We start from the raw sequence: 20,733 nt of genomic DNA on the forward strand, positions 1-20,733 counted from the left end.
GCATCTCCAAAATATCCATGTTCTGCTCACATATTGCACTGGCCAAGCACAGAGTTTGGAGCAAAACAAGGCCCTTCTGTTGTGACTGTCCTGCTACCTTGAGTCAACTCCAGCCCATTTCTGTGCAGTCCTGGGATCGGAACAGCTGGGAACATGGGCTGCTAGAGAATCAGCATGAAAGCCACTCCGTTCCTACACTGCCTCCCTGAACTTCTGGGAGAACTTCAGAATCCATGTCCGACAGGGCAATCCGGAGAGGCAGATTTCTGTTTTAGATTAACAGGAAGATTTATCATGCCAGAAGGTCAATATTTACCTTGGCTCCAGCTTGATGAGTATTTACTTCTTTGTTCAGTGGCTCTCTCTGCTGACTTCAGCAGAAGCGAAGTTCTGCTTTTTGTCTGCTGAAGAGGATGCTGACTGATATTTTCTTACTGTTAAAGCCTGGATACATAGCTGCAGAGGAGCCCACTCCTCTGGTGGTGGTTGGGGGTAGGTTTGTCTTCTTCCACCAAGAAATCTGATCCCTCTTTGTATAAACAACTCTAGTTTTAAGATGCTTTTGAACTTACAGAAGGCAGAGCACAGGGTCCCAGAAAAATCACTTTTCCTCTCATCTCCTTGTCTGAAAAGCCCGGATTATGAGAACACCTGCTTGAAGTAAGGGTCCAGTTGAAACACACCCGACCCTTATTTGTCCCGTTTGCATTTTATCCAGATTCCGGGGGTTATGTGATCACCCAAGGTCACCAAGGAATTAGAAAAGAAGGCACCAGCTCTACAACAGGCTTCCCATCTCCAAGGCTTTAATTCTTCCTCGGGCTCTTGGGAACAATGGCTTCTGCCTCTACTAAGATTTTAGGGCGTGCGGGGGCACAGTTTGAAATATAGAGACAAATACTTGTAGAGTGCTGATGAGAGGCCCACCGGGGAGAGCAGTATTTGAAAACGGGACAGACCTTCCCAGGGCACGCTGTGCTGGATTTTCAGGGTTGCTCAAACTTTCCCACGCCTGCCGCCCACCACGCGTGTGTCTTATATGGAAAAATAAGGTACATTGCACATTCTACTCAATAACATTTCAGTACACTATTCATTTTAAGATAAAGTTTTGTTTAAAATTTTTGACCATGGAGTAAGTAAGAGGCCTCAGGTTACCCCAGGGCTCCAAGTCTTCGGAGAAAGCCCTGAGCACTTCCAGGTATGAACCTACTGGCTGGCCCCACTTTGGGGGTTTGAGAAGGGTGTGCTCTTTAATTTTATCCCTCACCACATACTAATAATTAAAGTACATTCCAAGTACTTTATGTGAATAACTCATTGGATTCTTTTAGCAAATCTGTACATTAGGTGCTGTTATTATTATCATGATTTCACAGATGAGGATGCTCTGAGAGGTTAAAAAACTTGTCCCAAGGTCACACAGCTGGTACTTGTTAGAGTTGGACTCTACTAACTGGTGTTCTGGGGTCGGGGGGAGTTTACAGTGTGATGTCACAAAATCTCCATTTTTCTTGGCTCCCATGGCCCCGCTGGGGGTGCTGCAGCTGAAAATCTTGCCTACAGGAGTGACCGCTTAATAAGGTTGGGTATATCCACTGTTGCCTTGGAGACAGGAGAGCAGGATGAAGGGAAAAGTGAATTGCAGGAGGCCCTAACTGGAAAGGTCTTCAGAGACAAGCCAATCCATTCTTCATTGTTTACTCCAGGTCACTCAGCAAGTTAGTGGGGGAGCCAGGAGCTGACTGGGGCTTCTTGGGTGATATCACATTTCTTGATTTTATGCATCTTTGTGCTTTTATCTCTCACCCATCTAAATGAAACCTCCTCTGGTTTGTAGACCATTTGTCCTTACTGCCTGCAGTCTTGTGAAGGAGAAAAGGCCATTTTAATGCCCTCTGAAGAGCAGTATAAGCACCTGAGATTGAGAACCATGTTAGTGCTTCTTTAACAGCCTTCACTGCACCCAACACAATTCAGGACACAGAAATTTCCCGGTACATGTTCATGGAAATGAACGTAGGGTCTTTGTATGAAGAGGAGGACCAAACTTGGACAATTACCCTCAGTCCTGAAGTTTCTGGGATGTATTCATTCTTTTCCTAGAGCTTTTTGTCCTAAAAGAATCCTGTGATATATGGAGTAGTGTTCTCCCTTCTCCTCCGTGGTCCCTCTAGCTTGGGTGCAGCCCCTGGCACTGGAAAAATGAGTTTAAGATAAAAACGAAATTCTTGTTCCCTTACTGTAATGCTCACAGCATGAAGCCAATTCACAGCAACATGGAATTTTCTGGTCTTTAAGATCTCATTATGCAAGTAAAGGAGGGGAAGGAGGGAGACAGAATGCTTACAAATTCCTGGGGTAGGGGGATGACCTCATCATTTATTGTGTGTTGGCCAACTGCCCAAGGAGCACAGTTCAGATTCCTTCTGGGGGAGGCACTGAGAATCCCCTGATAACCCAAATTCTCCAAATCTTTTAGGCCTTGAGAGAGTCACGGAAAGCAAGAAGAAGGAAACGGTCCTAAGTCCAAGTTGTGTTTCTCATTAGGGGGTTGTCCACTCTGCGATGGACTTTACCCACCCTGATTCCTAGATGGAGACTTGGGATGTCAGAAGTGTGGAAGTTCAATTTCAAAGGCCCCAGTAGGATGTGAGGGGACGGAGTGGACAAGAATGGGTAGTCTGGGGAGAGGGTGAAGTGGTCTGCCTTTGATATCCTGAGGTATGTACTCCAGGGATGCATATGGGACATGTACATACGGGTACATATTGGGACATGCAAACAAGAGAGCAAAAGCCACAGGAGTGCTGCAGTCCATTAAGCACTTCATACCTGCTGGCTTTTCCCAGCCCTTCAGGTATTTTGAGGACCAGATGCTCCTCTGTTAGAGGGGCAGGGCCTCTATCAGGTCCTAGGATGCTTTTGGAAGAATTAGAAAAAGATTCCCAACTTGGGAAATGAGGCATAGGATGGATTTCAGGTTGCACCTGTCTCTTGGGCAAGGTCAAGTGCTATGCGGATCCTGTAGCCCAGAAAAAAAACAACGTGGGGCTCACGGCTCATGTATGAACTGGGATTCAGCCTTTTCATCTGTAAAAGGTGAGACTGTATTACGCCTTCCCAGATCCTTTCCATATCGATGCGTCGTGCATCTGTGATCCTAGGGACAAATTCTCACCCAGACTGAAAGCTGCTCTTTCCCAGCTACTTCTCACCTTGCAGAGATAGATGTGGAGGTAATGGCTGGAGGTGAAAGGGGCAGGGAGTGGAGGGGACACTGGGTGTGCAATTGTTTGGTCCAAAGAGCCCTGGACAAGGAGCGTGTATTTTTCTGGCTTAGTTTTTGAGCCTCAGTTTTCACCTCTGAAAAATGGCGCGAACTAATAGGAGAGCAATGTTGTGGGGATTTAAACAACTTTGCCAGGTGAAATCGCCAGGCAAGGAGTGGGTGCTTCACAAAATGTTTGCGGATCCGCAGAGGGTTCGGTTGGTTGGGAAGGTTCTAAAGTGTGTGTGTGCCGGGACCTAGGCGCAGGGTCTGGTTTTCAGGACGCACGGCTTCGGGGACCCCCAACGGAGTTAGAACTTCAGCTCTGCGGCCACTGCCGCCTCCTCGGCCCCGGCCCGCCGAGGGTTAACGAGAAAGCCCCACGCCCCCTTTGACGGCGTAGAGCCCACCTCGCAGAATTTGAAAAGGCGGCCCTGGAGAGGCGTGGGCGCCCCCCAGACACTTTCAGCTCGGACCCGGGCTCGCCGGCTCGCTCGCTCTTCTCCGGGCGGGGGCGGCAGGTCTGGTCCCGCCGCGGGTGCGCTCCCCACGGTTCCCGCGCCGGGGGCTCCGGGTCCCCGCAGGCAGCCGCGCAAGATGAAGCTGGCTCTCTTTCTGCCCTGGGCGTGCTGCTGCCTCTGCGGGTCGGCGCTGGCCACCGGCTTCCTCTACCCCTTCCCGGCCGCAGCCCTGCAGCAGCACGGCTACCCCGAGCCGGGCGCCGGCTCCCCGGGCAGCGGCTACGGGGGCCGCCGGTGAGTAGCGAGGCCGGCGGGGCCTGGGGGCACGGGCCGTAGGGGGCTGGGAGTTCGGGGCGGTGGAGCACGGGGGGCTGGGGACTTCGGGGTGTCGGGGGCTGGGGACAAGGACAGTGGGGCCTGGGGGCGCGGGGCGGCGGTACCTGGGGGCTGAGGACGCGGGGCGGTCAGTGCCTGGGGCTGAGGACAGGAGGGGGGGCTGCAGGCGCGGGGCCGAGGGACTGGAGGTGCGGGGCCCACCCTCTCCTCCTTGCTCTCCCAACCTTCTCGCCTGTGGCTGGCGGCTGCGAGCGGAGGTGGCGGAAACCTGCGGCGGGGCGAGGCGGCGGCCGGGCCGGCTGCGGCTGGGTGGCTCTGTCCCTGGACGCCCGCCGGCTCACGTGGCGCCGCCGCGCTCACCTGCACGGCCGCGGCTTTGTGTTGGGCAACAGGTTCCCGGGTTGCCAAGGCCGTGCGTCCGGGTCCCCGCCCCTCCTGCCGGCTGCCCGGGGACACCGGAGGGTCATTGTGTCCGGTACTTGGGCGGGGTCCGTGGAGGAACCTCGGCCGAGACTCATCAGCCACCTGGAGACAGTACCCTGCTCGGCTGGGATGGATCCGCGGTGGGGCCGAGGAGCCGGTCACAGAGCCCGCGGCGCCCGGACCGCGGCGGCCTCCTCCTCCGCCGGCAGGTGGCGCCCCGGCCACTCCAGCGAAGCTTGGGGCAGCGTCTCCTCTCACCGCGATCGAATTCCCCAAGAAAACGCGGCAGCACGCAAGTAAAAGCTGCCAAGACGCCTCCTTCGCGCAAGTCACTCGAAATTAGCTTTTCCCCATGGGAGAATCATTACGATTCACACGGCTGTAGTTCTCTAGAACACACAACCTGAATTCGTACCATCCATCTCTTTTGAAGCTAAAACCACTCCAGCGTTAACTATTAGATGATTACCTTTCCTTTAACGGAGGAAATTGAGGCCAAGAGGGAGGTCCCATTGGCGACTCAGGACGGACCTCCTATATGCTTTCTCCAAATCCGTACTTTCTGGCTCCGTCCTGCTTTGTTGCTATGGAGGAAGGCAAGAGACAGACCCCAAGTCTTTTTCTGCTTGTACTAGTATTTACCAAACCTGGGAGGGCGACCAAGTTGAATTCTGGCAGTGCCTTATAGGAAGGAGACAGGGATATTTTGTGCTGGGAAGAACATACACTTAATGGCTGGATAAGGCGAGACTCAGAAAAGCTTATAAAAACGCTTCTGGAAAACTTTGCACGAAATTTTATTTCCCCTGTTCTGTTTGGAAATACTTACCCAAAGCTTCTATTCTCCAAACGCCCTCAGTAGTGTGGCCTCTGCACAATTCCATATGAGAATAGTCTGAAAAATAAGCTTTTCAAGTTGCAGAATGATAGGTATAGCATGATCTCATTTATGAAAAAAAAAAAACCAAAACACTCTGATTTCTGTCTAGGTATTATAAGTGCCTGGACAAAATATGTTTGTAAGAAACCATTTTCCATGGTTACCTATATGGAGAGACCTGGAACTGGGTGTGGGAGGGGAGAGAGTAAAAGAGAACTTCCATTTTCCCCCCTCTGCCTGTGTCTTGTTTGCATGTGTTGCAAGGAGCAGATATTCATGCATTACTTTTGTAATTAAAAAATGTGGGAAGGAACCCCCCCCCCCCCCCCCCAGCTCCTGCAGCTTGGAATATGCACTCTGAAAGGAGCTGAAGTGATGTCCATGAATGCAGTGAATGACTGAAGATGGGGGTTCTGGTGTTTGGTGGGCTGGGACTTGGGGACCTTTGCAGAAACTTGGAAGGGATTGCTTTAGCAAAGACCCAAAAGGCCCTCGCTGGTTTGGCTCAGTGGAGTGAGCATCAGCCCAAGGACTAAAGAGTCATGGGTTCGATTCCAGTCAAGGGCACATCAGTATGTTTCTCTCTTTCTCTGTCTCTCCCCCTCCCTTCTACTCTCTCTAAAAATCAATGGAAAAATATCCTCGAGTGAGAATTAAAAAAAAAAAAAGAATGAGAGAAACCCAAACAAATGTGGCAGTCTTCCAGAACTCTCTCCGTCAGATTGGGAGCAGGGAGAAAGCATAGTTAGGTTCAGGGAAGATCTGGATGAATTTGTAGAAAGTAGGATACTAGGTGGTGTTAAGGAGGCTTGGGGCAGGTTCCAGATGCTTGAGATTGAGGCTTCAGAGCATAACTGAGCCCTTCCACATGAAGCCCAGTGGGCATTGCAGGCTTGAGCCACCAGTCACAGGTGGTCCATGCCCTTGAAATTCAAGAGCCCCAGAGGTAGGCGGCTTGGGGACAGTGTTTGGCCTGGTGCCCTTCACAGCTTTGACTTCATACGTGTGTTTATAGTGGCTTGGTCTCAGTTGACAGGCAAAGCAACAGAGCTGTTTTTGACAGATAGCCTTCCTTTTATTTCATGATATTGTTCCTGTTGGTATCTGATTTTGGTACATCCTCTCTCTCTCTCTCTCTCTCTCTCTCTCCTGGCCAGGAGTCTGGGTCTGAAATGTGTTGGGGGCATCTTGCCTTTGCTCTGTTCATCTCCATCAGAAGGCCTTTGTTTAAGCTATTTTGGCAAAGAGGACCCCAGTTCCTCGGAGGGCCGTTTCCAGTAGAATCTTGCAGAGCTGGCCCTGGCTGGTGTGGCTCAGTTGGTTGAGTGTTGCCCTGTGCACCAGAAGGTTGCCAGTTTGATTCCCAGTCAGGGCGCATGCTCAGGTTGGGCTCTATCCCCTGTGGGGGGTGTGTGCAGGAGGCAGCCCATCGATATTCCACTCACATCAATGTTTCTCTTTCTCTCTCTCTAAAATGCAATAATAATAATAAAAAAATCTTGCAGAGCTGTTCAGACGCCAAACAAAAGCTGAAGGGAAACACAACATTAATTGCCTGGAGGCCTGCACTAAGGACTGAGTCCCCCCAACTCCCTGCCCCAGTGCCCCAGCTCTTCCATTCTACCCTAGTAAAGACAATGCATTTGTGACACTCTTTAAAGTATCCAAGTCTCCCCCCTCCCCTCCCCCCTCCTACAGATGTTTATTAAGGGTCTTGTCTGTTGTCTCCTCATCTCTATATCTAACCTGAAAGGGGCCAAAACAGCAGCAGGCGATCAGGGCTCAGGACACAAGGAGTAAGACCAAAGAAGGGCCTGTATCCCTTTCGTGGAGCACGTCTCCCAGCTGGAGGAGGGAGAAGTTTTAATTTGGATAAAAGAGAAAGTTTTAATATTACTTCTTAGAGAGTGTTCTTCTGACTAAGAGAAATCAGAAGAGCTGTGGGACCTGCCAGATTTCAGCAGAGGAGGGAATGAATATGTCCAGAGAGCAGGTTTGTGGGCCAGGGGACAAAGGACAGTGTTTCTTTTTGCTTAGAGCTGGGTTTAGAAGGAGGCAGGGGATTGGGTGATTGCTTCCTCTTGGCCCTGAAAAATGGCACTCATTCCACAAACCACTTACTCCTATACAGGGCCTGAGGCCCGAGGACAAATGGAAGTCACATACTGTAGGGCTAAATGGGCTATGAATCAAGCGAATGATGGTTAAAGAAGTAGGTTCAGTAAGTTCCATCCTCCAGAATATACCTTCACAATGGCCTGGAAGGCAGATGCAAATGAGGAAATCTTACTGCCTTAGAATTCTGCTCTGGAAGATGTCTGCAGAGGGAGGGCTGCCCTGGCCCGTCTCCAGCCCTGGATTCCCCTCACACTGTGAGGGTGATGCACAGGCGTACAGACTCCTTAACCTGCATGTCCAACTTCAGTCCATACCTCTTAGACTAGAGGTGGGTATACGGTCTGTGGGGTCTGCCCTTGAAGGATGGCCTGGAAAAAATGGCCCTGGCTTTGGGTTTGGGCCACTTGGGCAGGGAACCCGAGCCCCCAGAGCTGGGTCTAGAAGGAGGCAGGGGATTGGGTGTTTGCTTCCTCTTGGTCCCACAGACTCATCATTTCACAGGAGGAGCACAGCGAGAGCAGGCAAGAGCAGGGTCTTCCCAAGTGTAGGACCCGGGCAGAGCTTGTCTGTGGTCTAAGGGCCACTGCTTCTCTTACCGCAGTGGGGTGGGGGCTTCTGGCTCTGCCCCTAATTAATAATGTGAACTGGCACACATTCCTTAACCTCCTTGAGCCCCAGTCTGTCTGATGAGTACCCCATGGAGACCAGGATTCGGGGTATGAGGCTTGCTGGGAGGGCATGTGCACAAGGTGTGAAGAGCAGAAAGGGGTACACAGATGCTGGGTTTGCAAAATGCAGATCTGGCCTCATTCCTTTTGGCCCTCACCCTTCAGCCTTCCTCACTGTGATCAGAAGAGTCCAAGCTGTTTAGCCACAAGTGCAGGCCCTTCTTCAGCTCACACAGCCACCCTTTGGCCCCCTTTGCTGCAGGCCACCCTTCCCCCTCCAGCCTGGCTCCCTGCAGGTCATCCAGGTGTGCTCTCGTTCCAAGTCACACCTTCCATGATGCTGATACAAATGAATAGTAGCAATTTCTCTTGAACCCTCACCAGGCGAGGGTTGGTTTCATCCTGTCCTTTATCTGCATGAACCTGTCATTCTCACCACACCCTTCGAGGCTGCCTCCTCCTTCACTACCACTCCCCATTCCACCATTATTTTGGACACTGAGAAGTTCAGGTGTGTGGCTCACCAATGCCCAGTGACCACTGGACTGGATAGTCCTTTGTTGTGGGGTAGTCCTGTGCATGGCATAATGTTCAGCAGCAGCTAAATGCTGTAGCTCACCCCCACCTCCCAGCTGTGACAACCAGAATGTCTCCGGACACTGTCAGGTGTCCCCTGAAGGACAAAATCACACCCGTTAAGAAACATCGTTCTCTCTGAAGTAGAGCATTTTGATTTGGGGACACTTAAAGATATTGTATTTAAATTGTTTTCAATGGATATTTTCAAGCTTACACACAAGTAGAGAGTAAAAGAAACCCTCGCCCTAGCCAGTTTGGCTTGGTGGATAGAGCCTCGGCCTGTGGACTGAAGGGTCCCTGGTTCGATTCCAGTCAGGGACATGTGCCTGGGTTGCCGGCTTGATCTTCAGCTGGGGGCGTGCGAGAGTCAGCCGATTAATGATTCTCCCTCATCACTGGTGTTTCCATCTCTCTTCCTCTCCCTTCCTCTCTGAAATAAAAAATATATTAAAATAAAATAAAATAAATCTTCATGGACCCTCACTGGGATTTGCCAACCATTACATTTTGCCACTTATTTTACCCCATCGCAAATACTTGTTGCCTGTGTGTGTGTGTCTGTGTATGTAGTATTTTAAAGCACATTCCAGACTTTATGTTCATTTCACGGGTAATATTCATATACACCGATCCCTTATCACCATGCCATTACCACATCTAACAAACTCAGTCATACCTTACTACTACTACTACCATTCCTACTATTTCTTTTTATTCTTTATTATTGGCTCTAAGATCCAATGCACATTCATATTTCTTCAATTGTCAAAAAAAACCCCATGTTTCTTTATTGTTAGTTTGTTCATATCTGGATCTAAATAAAGTTCACTTACATGTTGTTGTATCTCTTTTAATGTAGAAGTATCCTCATTCGTTAAAAAGAATGCCTTTTCCCCATAATATTGACTTGTTGAAGAAGCCAGTTGTTCTATAGAAGGCCCATGTTCTAGATTTGTCTGATTGCTTCCAGGTGGTATAATTTGATATTCTACTCCCTGTATCTCTTTTATAATGAAGATTAGATGTAAAGGTTTGATTAGATTTAATATCTCTTTTTTTGGGGGGGCGGGCAGGAGCAAGAATGCTTCGTACCTACATCCAATTTATTACACCAATCAAAATGTGCTATGAACTGAATGTTGTGCTCCCCCCAAATTCATGTATTGAAGCCTAACCCCCAATGTGATGGCATTTGGTGGTAGGGGCTTTGGAAGGCGATTAGGTTTAGATGAGGTCATGAGGATGGGTCCCCATGATGGAATTAGTGTCTTCATATGAAGAGGAAGAAAGACCAGAGGGTCCCACCCCCTCTCTTTTTTTCTCTCTGCCCCGTGAAGACACAGAAAGAAGGCAGTTGTCTCCAAGCCAGGAAAAGGGCCCTCACGAGGAATCTACCAGGATCTTGACCTTGGACTTCCCAGCCTCCAGATCTGAGAAATAAATGTCTCTGCTTAAGCCACCCAGCCTACCGTATTTTTTTTTAATCTTTAAATTCTTTACTAGCTAAGGAATTACACATGTATCATCATCCCCCTATTAACCCCCTGCCCCCACTCATGCTCTCATCCCCCTGTTGTCCATGTCCATTGGTTTGGCTTATATGCATGCATACAAGTCCTTTGGTTGATCTCTTCCCCTTACCCCCACCCTCCCCTACTTTCCCTCTGGGGATTAATAGTCTGATTGCTGTTTCTCTGTCTTTGGATCTGACCCTGTTCATCAGTCTATGTTGTTCTCTATATTCCACAAATGAGTGAGATCATGTGGTATTTATCTTTCTCTGACTGGCTTACTTCACTCAGCATAATGCTCTCCAGTTCCATCCATGCTGTTGCAAAAGGCAAGAGTTCCTTCTTTTTTACCGCAGCGTAGTATTCCATTGTGTAGATGTACCACAGTTTTTTAATCCACTCATCTGCTGATGGGCACTTAGGCTGTTTCCAAATCTTAGCTATGAGCTTACCGTATTTTGTTGTGGCAGCCCGAGGTGACTAATACAGGAGGACATGATGTCTTTTTCTGGAAAGCTGGGTGTTAAATATTCACCAGAGCACTGCTGTCTAGGTTTCCTTCTCCATCTCTCTCTTTTCCTTGCAATTTATTGCTTGAAGAACTACGCCTGATGGGGTTTTCCTTGTTCAGGAGTTTGTTGATTATATCCTCATGGTGCCTGTTAACCTGTTCTTCTCTCCTCAGTATTTCCAGAAAATGAGAAATTGAATAGAGAGGCTTGATTGGATTTTGGTCTCTTCCCTTGCTCCTCCTTTTCCTTCTCATCTTCCTCTATGATTATTATTGTTATTATTATTATTTTGTCAAAATTACCTACCTGTTTGGTTGTATAGTATTATTCAATCAAGAATCATCTCAGGAATCCCACAATGTCTGGTCATCAGAGCGTTCCCTCTTGCCATGTGTTGATGATCTTTGCCTACATCATTATTTCAGTAAGGGTTGCAAAATGGTCCTATTTTATTTTATTTTCATTTTTTATTTTTGGTCCTATTTTAATTCTGACATTTCTTTTTCATTTAGTTACTGGAATACTTTTATAAATAATTTTATGATTATCTACTATTGTAGGTAGCCATGTTTTGAATTAGTTTTTGGCTTATCTTTTCATTGTTTCTTTTTGCACATGTAAGGGTGTGTGTGCATAGATGTGTGAGTGTGTATGTGCCTCCTCCCTGTCCTATACAGAGGTGGCGTATTAGGTATGCTGTCCTGCCCTGGGCTCTTTTTTTTTTGCTTTACAATGTGCTATGGAGATTGTGCTATATCAGGGCATTTCTACCTTCTGCACCCGTATTTTTTCCTCTGTTTAAAATACTGTGGCTAAAATACACGTAACAAAATTTACCATCTTACTCATCTTTAAGTGTACAGTTAAGTGGTATTAAATACATTCATAGTGTTGTGCAACCGTCAGCACCTTCCACTCCACAACTTTTCATGTCTCCAGCATTCATTTGCCAGCTCCGCAGTTCTGTGGGCTGTGAATGACTACAGTTTATTCAGCTCGCCCCCTACTGAGAGACAGTGTGTTGTTTTAGCCATTTGTGTCACATATAGTGCCACATTGTATGCTATCGGGCATTATTCATTTCATATTTTTTCAAGTGAATCTGTAGGATACATTTTTTTAAAAAAGTGGGTAGAAAGGTAAATGCGTACATAATTCTGTTAGTGTCAAATCACCCCCTAGAGGAGTTCTACCATTTTACATCCCCATCGGCAGGTTTTCCTAGGAGCTACGTTTTTTAAAAAAATATATTTTTATTGATTTCAGAGAGGAAGGGAGAGGGATAGAGAGATAGAAACATCAATGATGACAGAGAATCATTGATCGGCTGCCTCCTGCACACCCTCTTCTGGGGATCGAGCCCGCAACCCAGGCACGTGCCCTTGACCTGAATGAAAGCCGAGACCCTTGAGTCTACAGGCTGACGCTCTATACACTGAGCCAAACTGGCTAGGGCCCTAGGAGCTACATTTTGAAGAAGCCATTTAACGATGCTGGGTCAAAATGGCCTTTCGGGGATGAGCATAGACTTCCTTGGCCTATGCCTTGCAAGCTTGGGCCACTCCTAACATTTGCAGAGCCCGGGGCTGGGGTACAGATGAAGGACCGCATCCTGTATTTCTAAATATTTAAAAGTCATAAATCAAGCTTATAAACTGTAAAATAGATTCTGTCATTGACCTTGACAAACATGCCCTCCTAATGACCCTGGGGGCCCAGTCTCACAGTGGGAACTCCTGGCTTCCTTGACGTTTGTGCGGACTCAGTGACTCAGGGAGAGTCACCCTTCACTTCCCTTCCTGTCCCACCTTGCCCCTGGCTTGCACACATCGTGGACACTCAGGCCCAGTTCAGGTTCCTCCCCTAACCCTAACAGCTGTCACTTGGCCTTACCTTACGCTCAGCTGTTTGGGGAGGGAATTCCAGGCCCCTGGGGACCTACACTTGGTCTCCAAGGGGACTGTGGGCTCTGGGGGGTTATGTCCCCTTGGCCCCACAGTTTCTGTGCCATGTGGGGAGGGGTGTGGCTGGAGGGGGGCCAGAGTGGGGTCTTTGAAAGCACAGCACTGAGAGTGGGGCTCCTCTTGCCCAGGTGTAAGGCAGTTCTGTGTAAATGTCACCTCTAGGGAGATGTGGAGTGGGTCTCAGGATGGAGTGAGGACATGTGTACCTCACATCCTTCGAAGTTGGATGAGCTTTTCCCTGATGTCCTCAGTCATAAAGGCTTCAGTCCCCTGCGTGGCTGGTGGGGAGGGTTGCACATGTGAGTGTGTGCCCACTCGCACACCTTGGAGTTGCAGGGAGGGGTGCAAGGGTGCCTGTGAGGGTCTGCACTTGCTTTACTAGTGTCCCTGTGCCCGAGGGAGCACACGTGAAGCAGGACACAAATGACAGGTCAAGAGAGAGAGGCGTGAGAAACAAGGGAAAAAGCTATGTAGTTTAGTACTTTAAAAAAAATATATATTTTATTGATTTCAGAAAGGAAGGGAGAGTTAGAGAGAGAAACATTAATGATGAGAGAGAACCATCGATCGGTTGCTCCCACACCCCCCACACTGGGGATGGAGCCTGCAACCTGGGCATGTGCCCCTGACCGGAATCGAACCCGGGACCCTTCAGTCTGCAGGCCAGTGCTCTATGCACTGAGCCCAATCAGCCAGGACTAGTTCAGTACCTTTCATGGCACGTTTCCCCAGCTTTTCAAACGAGAGGCCTGCATTTGTGCTCCACAAATTACGTTGCCGGGCTTGCTCCCAGGCTTTAGGAGCAGCATCCCCTAAACAGCAGAGCGCTGACCTGAGGGACTCATCAGGATCCCCGGGGAGATAACAGAATGGGAGGCGCCGGCCTATCCATGGCGCAGGAAGTCCAGGGCCCAGAGATGTGTTTTAATGGCCTCCTAGGTGCTGTTTGGTGCAGCCGGGTTTAGGAAGCACCGCCTGGAGAACGGAGCAGCTTGGGATTCTTTCATCGTGACCCGTAGTAAGAAATACCTTTTATACGGTGACTGAGCACGCCTGCCGCGCATGCAGGCGTCCACATCTGAAACAAGTTTCGCGAAATAATGCTTACTGTTACCATATGTGAGACTCTCTTCTTTATTGTATTCTATCTAGTTCATAAAAAAGTGCTTGCCAAGACTCAGAAAATGGATTCCACAGCCCTTCTGGGTTAAGACCTGCCGTGGGAGACCCCACTCCCTGGGGCAGCGCAGGGGCCTCTTCACCTCCTGCGCTTTCCAGTTCCCTCGCTGGGCCCTCCCGACTCTGTCTGACTCTGCAGTCTCTTTCTTGTTGTGTCAGTGGAGCTCAGGTGCTCGGTGGGTCCCTTCCTCACCCCGAAGGCCTCTCCCATACCTGGCTCCACCCTCGCCTGTGCAGCCTTCTTCCAGGAAGTCTTTGGACCCCTGCTCTGTCCCCCTCTGTGAGCAGCTCCCTGTGCCTCTTGTGCCTGTGGTTGTTTGTGGTGTGGGCACTGAGAACTCACTTCCCCCTTCCCTCCCCCTCGGGGGGGACCATTTCTCCTACCTGTTTATGCCCAGCATGGCCCTGACCAGCCCACCTGGGGCATGAATGCATGAGCCTCCGCTGCCCACCACTCACGCTGGCCTCTTGGGAACGTGCGCTTATCCAGGCCAGGCATTTAACCAGCCACCCACCCTTCACCTGACCCACAGTCGGCAGGCTGGAGCTGGGGACTCAAACGGGAGGGCAGGGCCACTGCCCTGCGGCCTGCTGTGTACGTGGCACTGGGGGGAGTGAGAGGACTGATAATTCAGACCCAGCCTCTGCCCTTGACCAGCTCAGAGACTGGTTGGGGAAGGCAGACTCGTGAACAAGTGTGGAATTTGATGTGACACAGATGTGTATGAAGTGGGGTGGGCAGGCAAGGGCGGGTAAGCAATTACTTGTCCAGGACAGTTAGGGTATGTGTGAGTTTGGATGTCTTTGTACCTCAGTTTTCTCCTCTGTAAAATGGGGATGATCATAGTATTGACTTCATAAAGTTGTCCTAGGGCTTAAATGAATTAACAAAGTGTTTAGGAAAACATGTAGTCAACACTATTAGGGCTAGGGATGTGTAGAGTGCTAATGTGCCTTGCAAAGATTGGGAAGATAGGAGGTTTCACAACATGGGAGGTCGCGGATGGTGTTCCAGACTCCATACTTTGGGAAACGCTGGCCTAGTGGACTGGGCTATATGCCAAGGACTCCCACAGGAGGCATGTTCTAAGTAGGTCTTGTAGGATGAGCAGAGTGTTCTCAACAGTGACTAGGGAGTGCATTTTGGACAGACAGAATACCATAAGGGCTGGGAGGTATGACGGTGCCTGACATGTGGTTAGTGCAGTTGAGTTCAGAATGACTGGACCATGGCCCTGGCCAGGTAGCTCAGTTAGAGCCTTGTCCAGATACGCCAAGGTTGCGGGTTCCATCTCCGGGCAGGGCACATACAAGAATCAACTAATGAATGCATAAATAAGTGGAACAACAAATCAAAGGTTCTAAAAAAGAATGACTGGACCATGGGCTGCAGGCAGGCAGGGTGGGGGCAGGGCAGACTAGACCTTTGGAGCCTGCTGGCAAAGCCCCTTTTCTGCCACCCTAAGGAGCTTGGGCTTTATATTGAGTCAGGATTATAGTGGGCCAGTGCCAGCTTTGCTGGTGGCGGGGGGAGATGGGGCAAAGAAGAAGAGGCAGAGGGGGGAAGCGCGCTAACAGTGTCCGGAGACCTGAGGTGGGGCAGAGCAGTGGGGGTGGAGCAGCGGGGAGATGAGTGCTCAGTCTGTGCAGCTGGCAGCACCTGGCCCGGGTGGATGGGCAGGGCCAGGTTGCAGACTGGAGCTTCTGTCCCTTCCCAGTGCTCAGGGGATGCTGCAGGCCAGCTGCTTTGCTCCTTGGAGCACTGTAAAGACTGCAGTGTTTCTCAGCTTTGAAAAGGCAGAACAGCACGGTGTTCACGCACCCTGTGTTTTTGTAAAATGCTTGTTTTTCCTTCATGGTTTTTTGTAGCCTAATTTTAATATCTAGCCCCTGGCTTGCACATATCAGGTACTCTACTGTTGTGTATTGAATGAACAAATGCCTTGATCTCTCTCCTCTGGGAAACTGAGGTCATGGCCTCTGCCCCCATTCAGGTCTGTTGCTCTGAGGGGTCCCGGAGAGAGGTCCTTGTCTGTGCTTTGTCCCCAACAGGACAGCTCTGGAAGCCACAGTAAGAGGAGCCAGGGAGGCCACCAGCATTAGGGATTTCTGTTTTTTCCTTTGAAGTAGGAAAGAGGGGAGTTTTCCTGAAAATCACACGGACTGGCCTTTTCATAAGGCCCCGCGGTTTTCTGAATCTCCTCTCCCTTCATCGCTCTCTCCTCTCCCCCACCTCAGCTTGTCTGTTATTTTAAAATCCATTCCCAGAGAAAGAATTCCTATGGCAATAAGAACACCACTCCAGGCTTCTCTTGGCTTGCACTGGTCCGACACTTCATTGCCGCTTCGAGAGTGTGTGAGCTGGATCCCGACCAACTCTGCCTGGGGCAGGGGAATAGAGTAACAATAACTAACTGTTGGAGGATTTTCGGGGATCCTGCAGCCGATCCTATGGAAGTAGACACTCGGCACACCGTTCTCTCCGAGGAGTCCGGGGTCCCAGCCTTTCTTGTCTGGTCTTCCTTTTCTTGCCTCCCAGCAGCCAGGGTCTAGATGTTTCTCTTTGGTGGCCTGTACGAGACCACCTTGAAAAGAGCTGGACCCCATCCAGGTTAATTCTGTAACACTCAGAGAGAGAGGTGTGGGCTCCCACCACCCGCGCCTCGCTGTCTGCCCCACCCCCGCTGCCTCCAGGGTGATCTGCAAAGGTCAGAGCTGGCCGGGCTGCTGCTGACCTTTGCCAGCTCCCGCTCCACCGGACGGACCACATCCGACATCCGGAGCTTGTTCGTCAGGTGTTAATGGGACTTATGAGAAGAAGCTTGTCAACCAGGTTCAAGAGTTTCCTTCATAAGGAGAGAGGGTGTGAAGAGCAGCTCTGGAGCTAGGCTTCCTGGGTCTGGGTCCCTGCTCTGGTGGCCCTGACCGAGTCACCTGACCTCTCTGTGCCTCAGTGTCCCCATCTATAAAATGGGGTGATCAATGGGGTATTTACTTCATCAGGTCATTCTGGGGCTTAAAAGAGTTACTGTTAATGAAGTGCTTAGAACAATACATAGTAAACACTGTGCAGCCTCATAAAATGAACAAAGCTTTCCCAGAATGGGCAGTGTGCTGATGGGCCTTGCAAAGCTTGGGAAATGGGGCGTTTCACAGCCATCTAAGGCCACCAGGTCCTTTTCCAGGGGTGTTTCATGAAGGTAGTGTTCTTCTAGACGATGTGCTCTGGGAAGCTCTGGCCTAGTGGGTCAAGGTTAAACACCTCAGCAACTACAGGGCCTTTGCCCTGCAGGAGCTGGTCCAAAGCTCTCGCTCTCTCACCAGGGTCATTTCCAACCTCGCCCTGTAGTTGCCCACCTGGTGCTTTGGGGGAAGCCAGAGAAATACAGAATCCGGGTTCCTGTTGATTTTTCGGAATCCCTGCTCAGGTTTTCAAGACTTTGAGTGAAGGGTGGGGGCAGTCCTATCTCCCAGTGGAACCACAGCCACTGGGGAGTGAGCACCAAGGGTCGCCCCAGAATTTGACTGGGGAGCAGGTTAGAGGGTCTGGAGGCCCTGAGATGCCCATAGAGAGGTCAGGGGCTGAGGAGTTCTGAGGAGTTTCCTGTCCCAGCGGGTATGACAGCCAAGGGAACCCCAAGTACTTCTGGTGTGCCTCCTGCAGCCAGCCTGTCAAGCCGGACTTCCCTTCATTGATTCGGTGCCTCACAAGTAACATGAAACTAATAGGATTGGGCTGAGATTAAATGAGGAAATGGGTTAAATATGCAGACTAATTATTACTCAGCCGTTTCTGCTCACTGGATGAAGGCCCTGCTTTATAGCTCCCTCACCCCACTTTTACCTTTCTGAACAAGATGGGGAGTGGGGTGCCAAACCCTTGTGGAAGGGTGCGTGTGTGTGTGTGTGTGTGTGTGTGTGTGTGTAAGTTGTTTGCGCCCACTGCTAGTGACTAGCTTCGGTTTACAGCCCAAACAGTTGATGTCTTTGTCTGGTCCCATCCCCTCCTTGTTCTGGAAGGGCAGGGACTGTGTGGTATTAGCTGAGAAGCCCCCTAGTTCCCAGCAGAGGGTCTTACTTGCTTGGAGCCATTGTGAAAGGATCAGGCTTCCCTCTTCCCCAGGGTGTAGCCTCTGGAATCCCAGGGCCTGCCGCTGCCCATTTGGCCACCCTGCTGGCCCTTGGAGGCGCCAGGGCCTGCCACACACCCAGTCGCACTTGGAAAGCCTTTGAGAGAAGGTGGCAGTTTCTTTCCGATTTGGCTCCCGCTGTCTGTGCCCGGCCAGTTGCCTCTGGCATCTGACATTTTTGTCATTCCTGCTCTCCTGGAAGGCTTATCTAGGAAATCGGCACTTCCCTCTTCCTGCCTCTTTGTGATTGATTTGGCCACACGGCTGATTCTATGCGGATTCTCTGGCTCTCAGAGGTCTCAGCCTGCCCAGGCAACCCCCCCCCCCCCCCCCCATTTCTGGGGTGATGAAATTCTGGGCCTCTAAAGGGTTTGCCAGGCTTTTCCTCTCTTTTGTCCCACAGCTGATGGTAATAATTAGCTCAGTCCCTGAAACTCTTCATGCAAGAGCTCTGAACATGAAGATGAACAGGTGGGAGCGCCTCCTACATCAGAGGCCCGAGGGAGTTCTATTTCCTTGTCTCTCTGGGTTCTCTGCTCACCACCAAGGTTGTCTTTTAACCTCAAGCTGCTTCCTGCCTTGACCAGTCTTTGTTTTCTCTCGGGTTTAGCTAATTTCTGCTCAAAGCTCAGAGATCAGCTTAAACATCACACCTGCAGGGAAACTTTTGCTGTCCCCTAAGGTAATGTTAAGCCTCTTTGTTAAATGCCCTCAGAGCTTGTTCTCTGACTTAGAAGCTCATGATAACTGCAAGTCAATCCTATAATTAATTGATTAATCTACCCCAAGGCTGTAAGTTCTCTGGGGGCAGGGAGCCCATCTGTCTTATTTGGTGTTGTATCTCGAGGCTATTGCAGAGTGCCTGGATAACAGAGAGTACCTGGGAAAGGAATAACCCCTTTGTAAGCTGTATTAGTTTGTATTGCTGCTGTAACAAATGACCATACACTTTGTGACTTAAAACAACACAAATTGATTATTTTATAGTTCTCCAGGTCACAAGTCCAAAATGGGTCTCACTGGGCCAAAAGGTGTTCAAAGGACTGATCCTTCTGGAGGTTCCAGGGGAGAATCCGTTTCCTTGCTTTTTCCAGCTTTTAGAAGCTGCTAGTATTCCTTGACTTATAGCTCTTTCCTCTATCTTCAAAAGGCATCCTCCAACCTCTCTTTCCAGCATTTCCTTTCTCTCTGACTCTGATCCTTCTGCCCACCATTTTATAACGACCGTTGTGATTAGGTTGGGCCCAGGCAGATAATCCAGGGTCATTTCCTCACTTCAGGATCCTTATTTGAACTTTAAAAAACACACCATTATTTAATCAAAGCTGCAAAATTCCTTTTCTCGTGCAAGAAAACATATTCACAGGTTCCAGGGAGTCTAGAAAGTGGATGGTGGTTTGGTCCCATTCGTATTCATCTTTTCTCCTCTCTTCTCTTCGTCCGTGTCCACCCTGAAAAGGGGCAGACGTTGTGTGGGTCCAGGACATGGTTAAAGATGATGATATCTTTGCCTCACTTCTTGGTTTATAGATAAGACATTTTTTGGCATTAGAGGACCTTGGATTCACCTCTACCTCCTCTACTTCCCCCTCCCAGTTATTAAATCAAGAGCCTAATAATGGACTATGGTTTCTAGACTCTTTGTAAGACCATTCATTGTGAGCTGTGGCTAAATTATTTGTGCCTGTGCCGAGCCAGCTCAGCCAGGTTCGGGGAGCCTGAGAGGGGGCGGTGAAGGATTGAGAAAAGACAGACAAGAGAAAAAAGCTGGGTCTGGGTGGGACGCTGTCCTCTCTGATGGAGAGCTAGTGACAGCGCCACAGCCTGTAAGCCAAGTCTTTATTTTATAGCTAGATTCCAGGAGGCAAAGTAAGGGTGTGGTCAAGATGTTTACAACATATTCTCGGGTTTCAAATATACTCAATTACGTGCACCTAATCAAGCTTTGTTTACTTGCTGTACCTCCTGCAGCCTATATCACTCAGCAACGTGGGACCACAGGTTCAGACCATAGGTTCAAGCTTACAACCATAGCCTTTGGCTATAATTGTGCTGGGAGGGCTTTGCCCTCCAAGCTAGGACTTGCACATGGCTTTGCCATGAGAGAACTGTACCCTCTCATTATTCCGAGTCTTGAACCGGTCCAAACGCTGTAGGCGCTCTCCCATTATCACCCAGGTGTCCCTTTCTCCTCCCACCATCAGCAATAACTTATTTCTCCTGAAAACAGCTCTGGACTAGACCATGAGCTGTCAGTTCCTGTTTGGTCTTTCTCTTTCTCCTCAGCATCTGTTTGAGGGGGTCTGAATGCTGAGCTAAGGGTAGGGAGTGTGTGCTCCTTCGTCTCTCGCTCAGCTTGTCCTATGCTGGGAAATGCAGTTGAAATGAAAACCAAGGGCCATCTTGACTAGCAGAGCCAAACACAGGAACCTGTGTCCCTCCACACAGGTGTCTCGGGTGGATGGTGTCCCTATCCAAACCACAGATGGCCCAAAGCATTCCTGAGAGTAAGAACAGTGTTTCGGACTGGCATGATGTGCTTCTATAGACTGATGCTAGCTGTATTTAGAACGGGTGTTAGCTGTCCATGAGGGGCTGACCATGTGAGCTGACTCTGGTCCTTCTGTGTCTGTTGGTGTGCATGTGGAGGAATCATAGGGACAGCTAGGATTGAATCACGGTTGTGTTCTAGAGAATATAG

The 20,733-nt window shown here is 49.7% G+C and overlaps 1 protein-coding gene across 2 annotated transcripts in view; it reads left to right on the forward strand.

Moving 5' to 3' along the window:
* The first annotated feature begins 3,868 nt into the window (after nt 1-3,868).
* Nucleotides 3,869-20,733, forward strand: part of COL26A1 (collagen type XXVI alpha 1 chain) — a 166,684-nt gene continuing 149,819 nt past the window's right edge. For both annotated transcript variants that reach the window (XM_070411520.1, XM_070411519.1), the window contains exon 1: nt 3,869-4,026. In XM_070411520.1, the coding sequence (XP_070267621.1) occupies nt 3,869-4,026 (158 nt within the window). The remainder of the gene's footprint in view (nt 4,027-20,733) is intronic.

This window comes from Myotis yumanensis, unplaced genomic scaffold, assembly GCF_028538775.1.
Source record: "Myotis yumanensis isolate MYYU_CA2020_CCGP unplaced genomic scaffold, mMyoYum1.0.hap1 SCAF_4, whole genome shotgun sequence".
Classification (NCBI taxonomy): Eukaryota; Metazoa; Chordata; class Mammalia; order Chiroptera; family Vespertilionidae; genus Myotis; species Myotis yumanensis.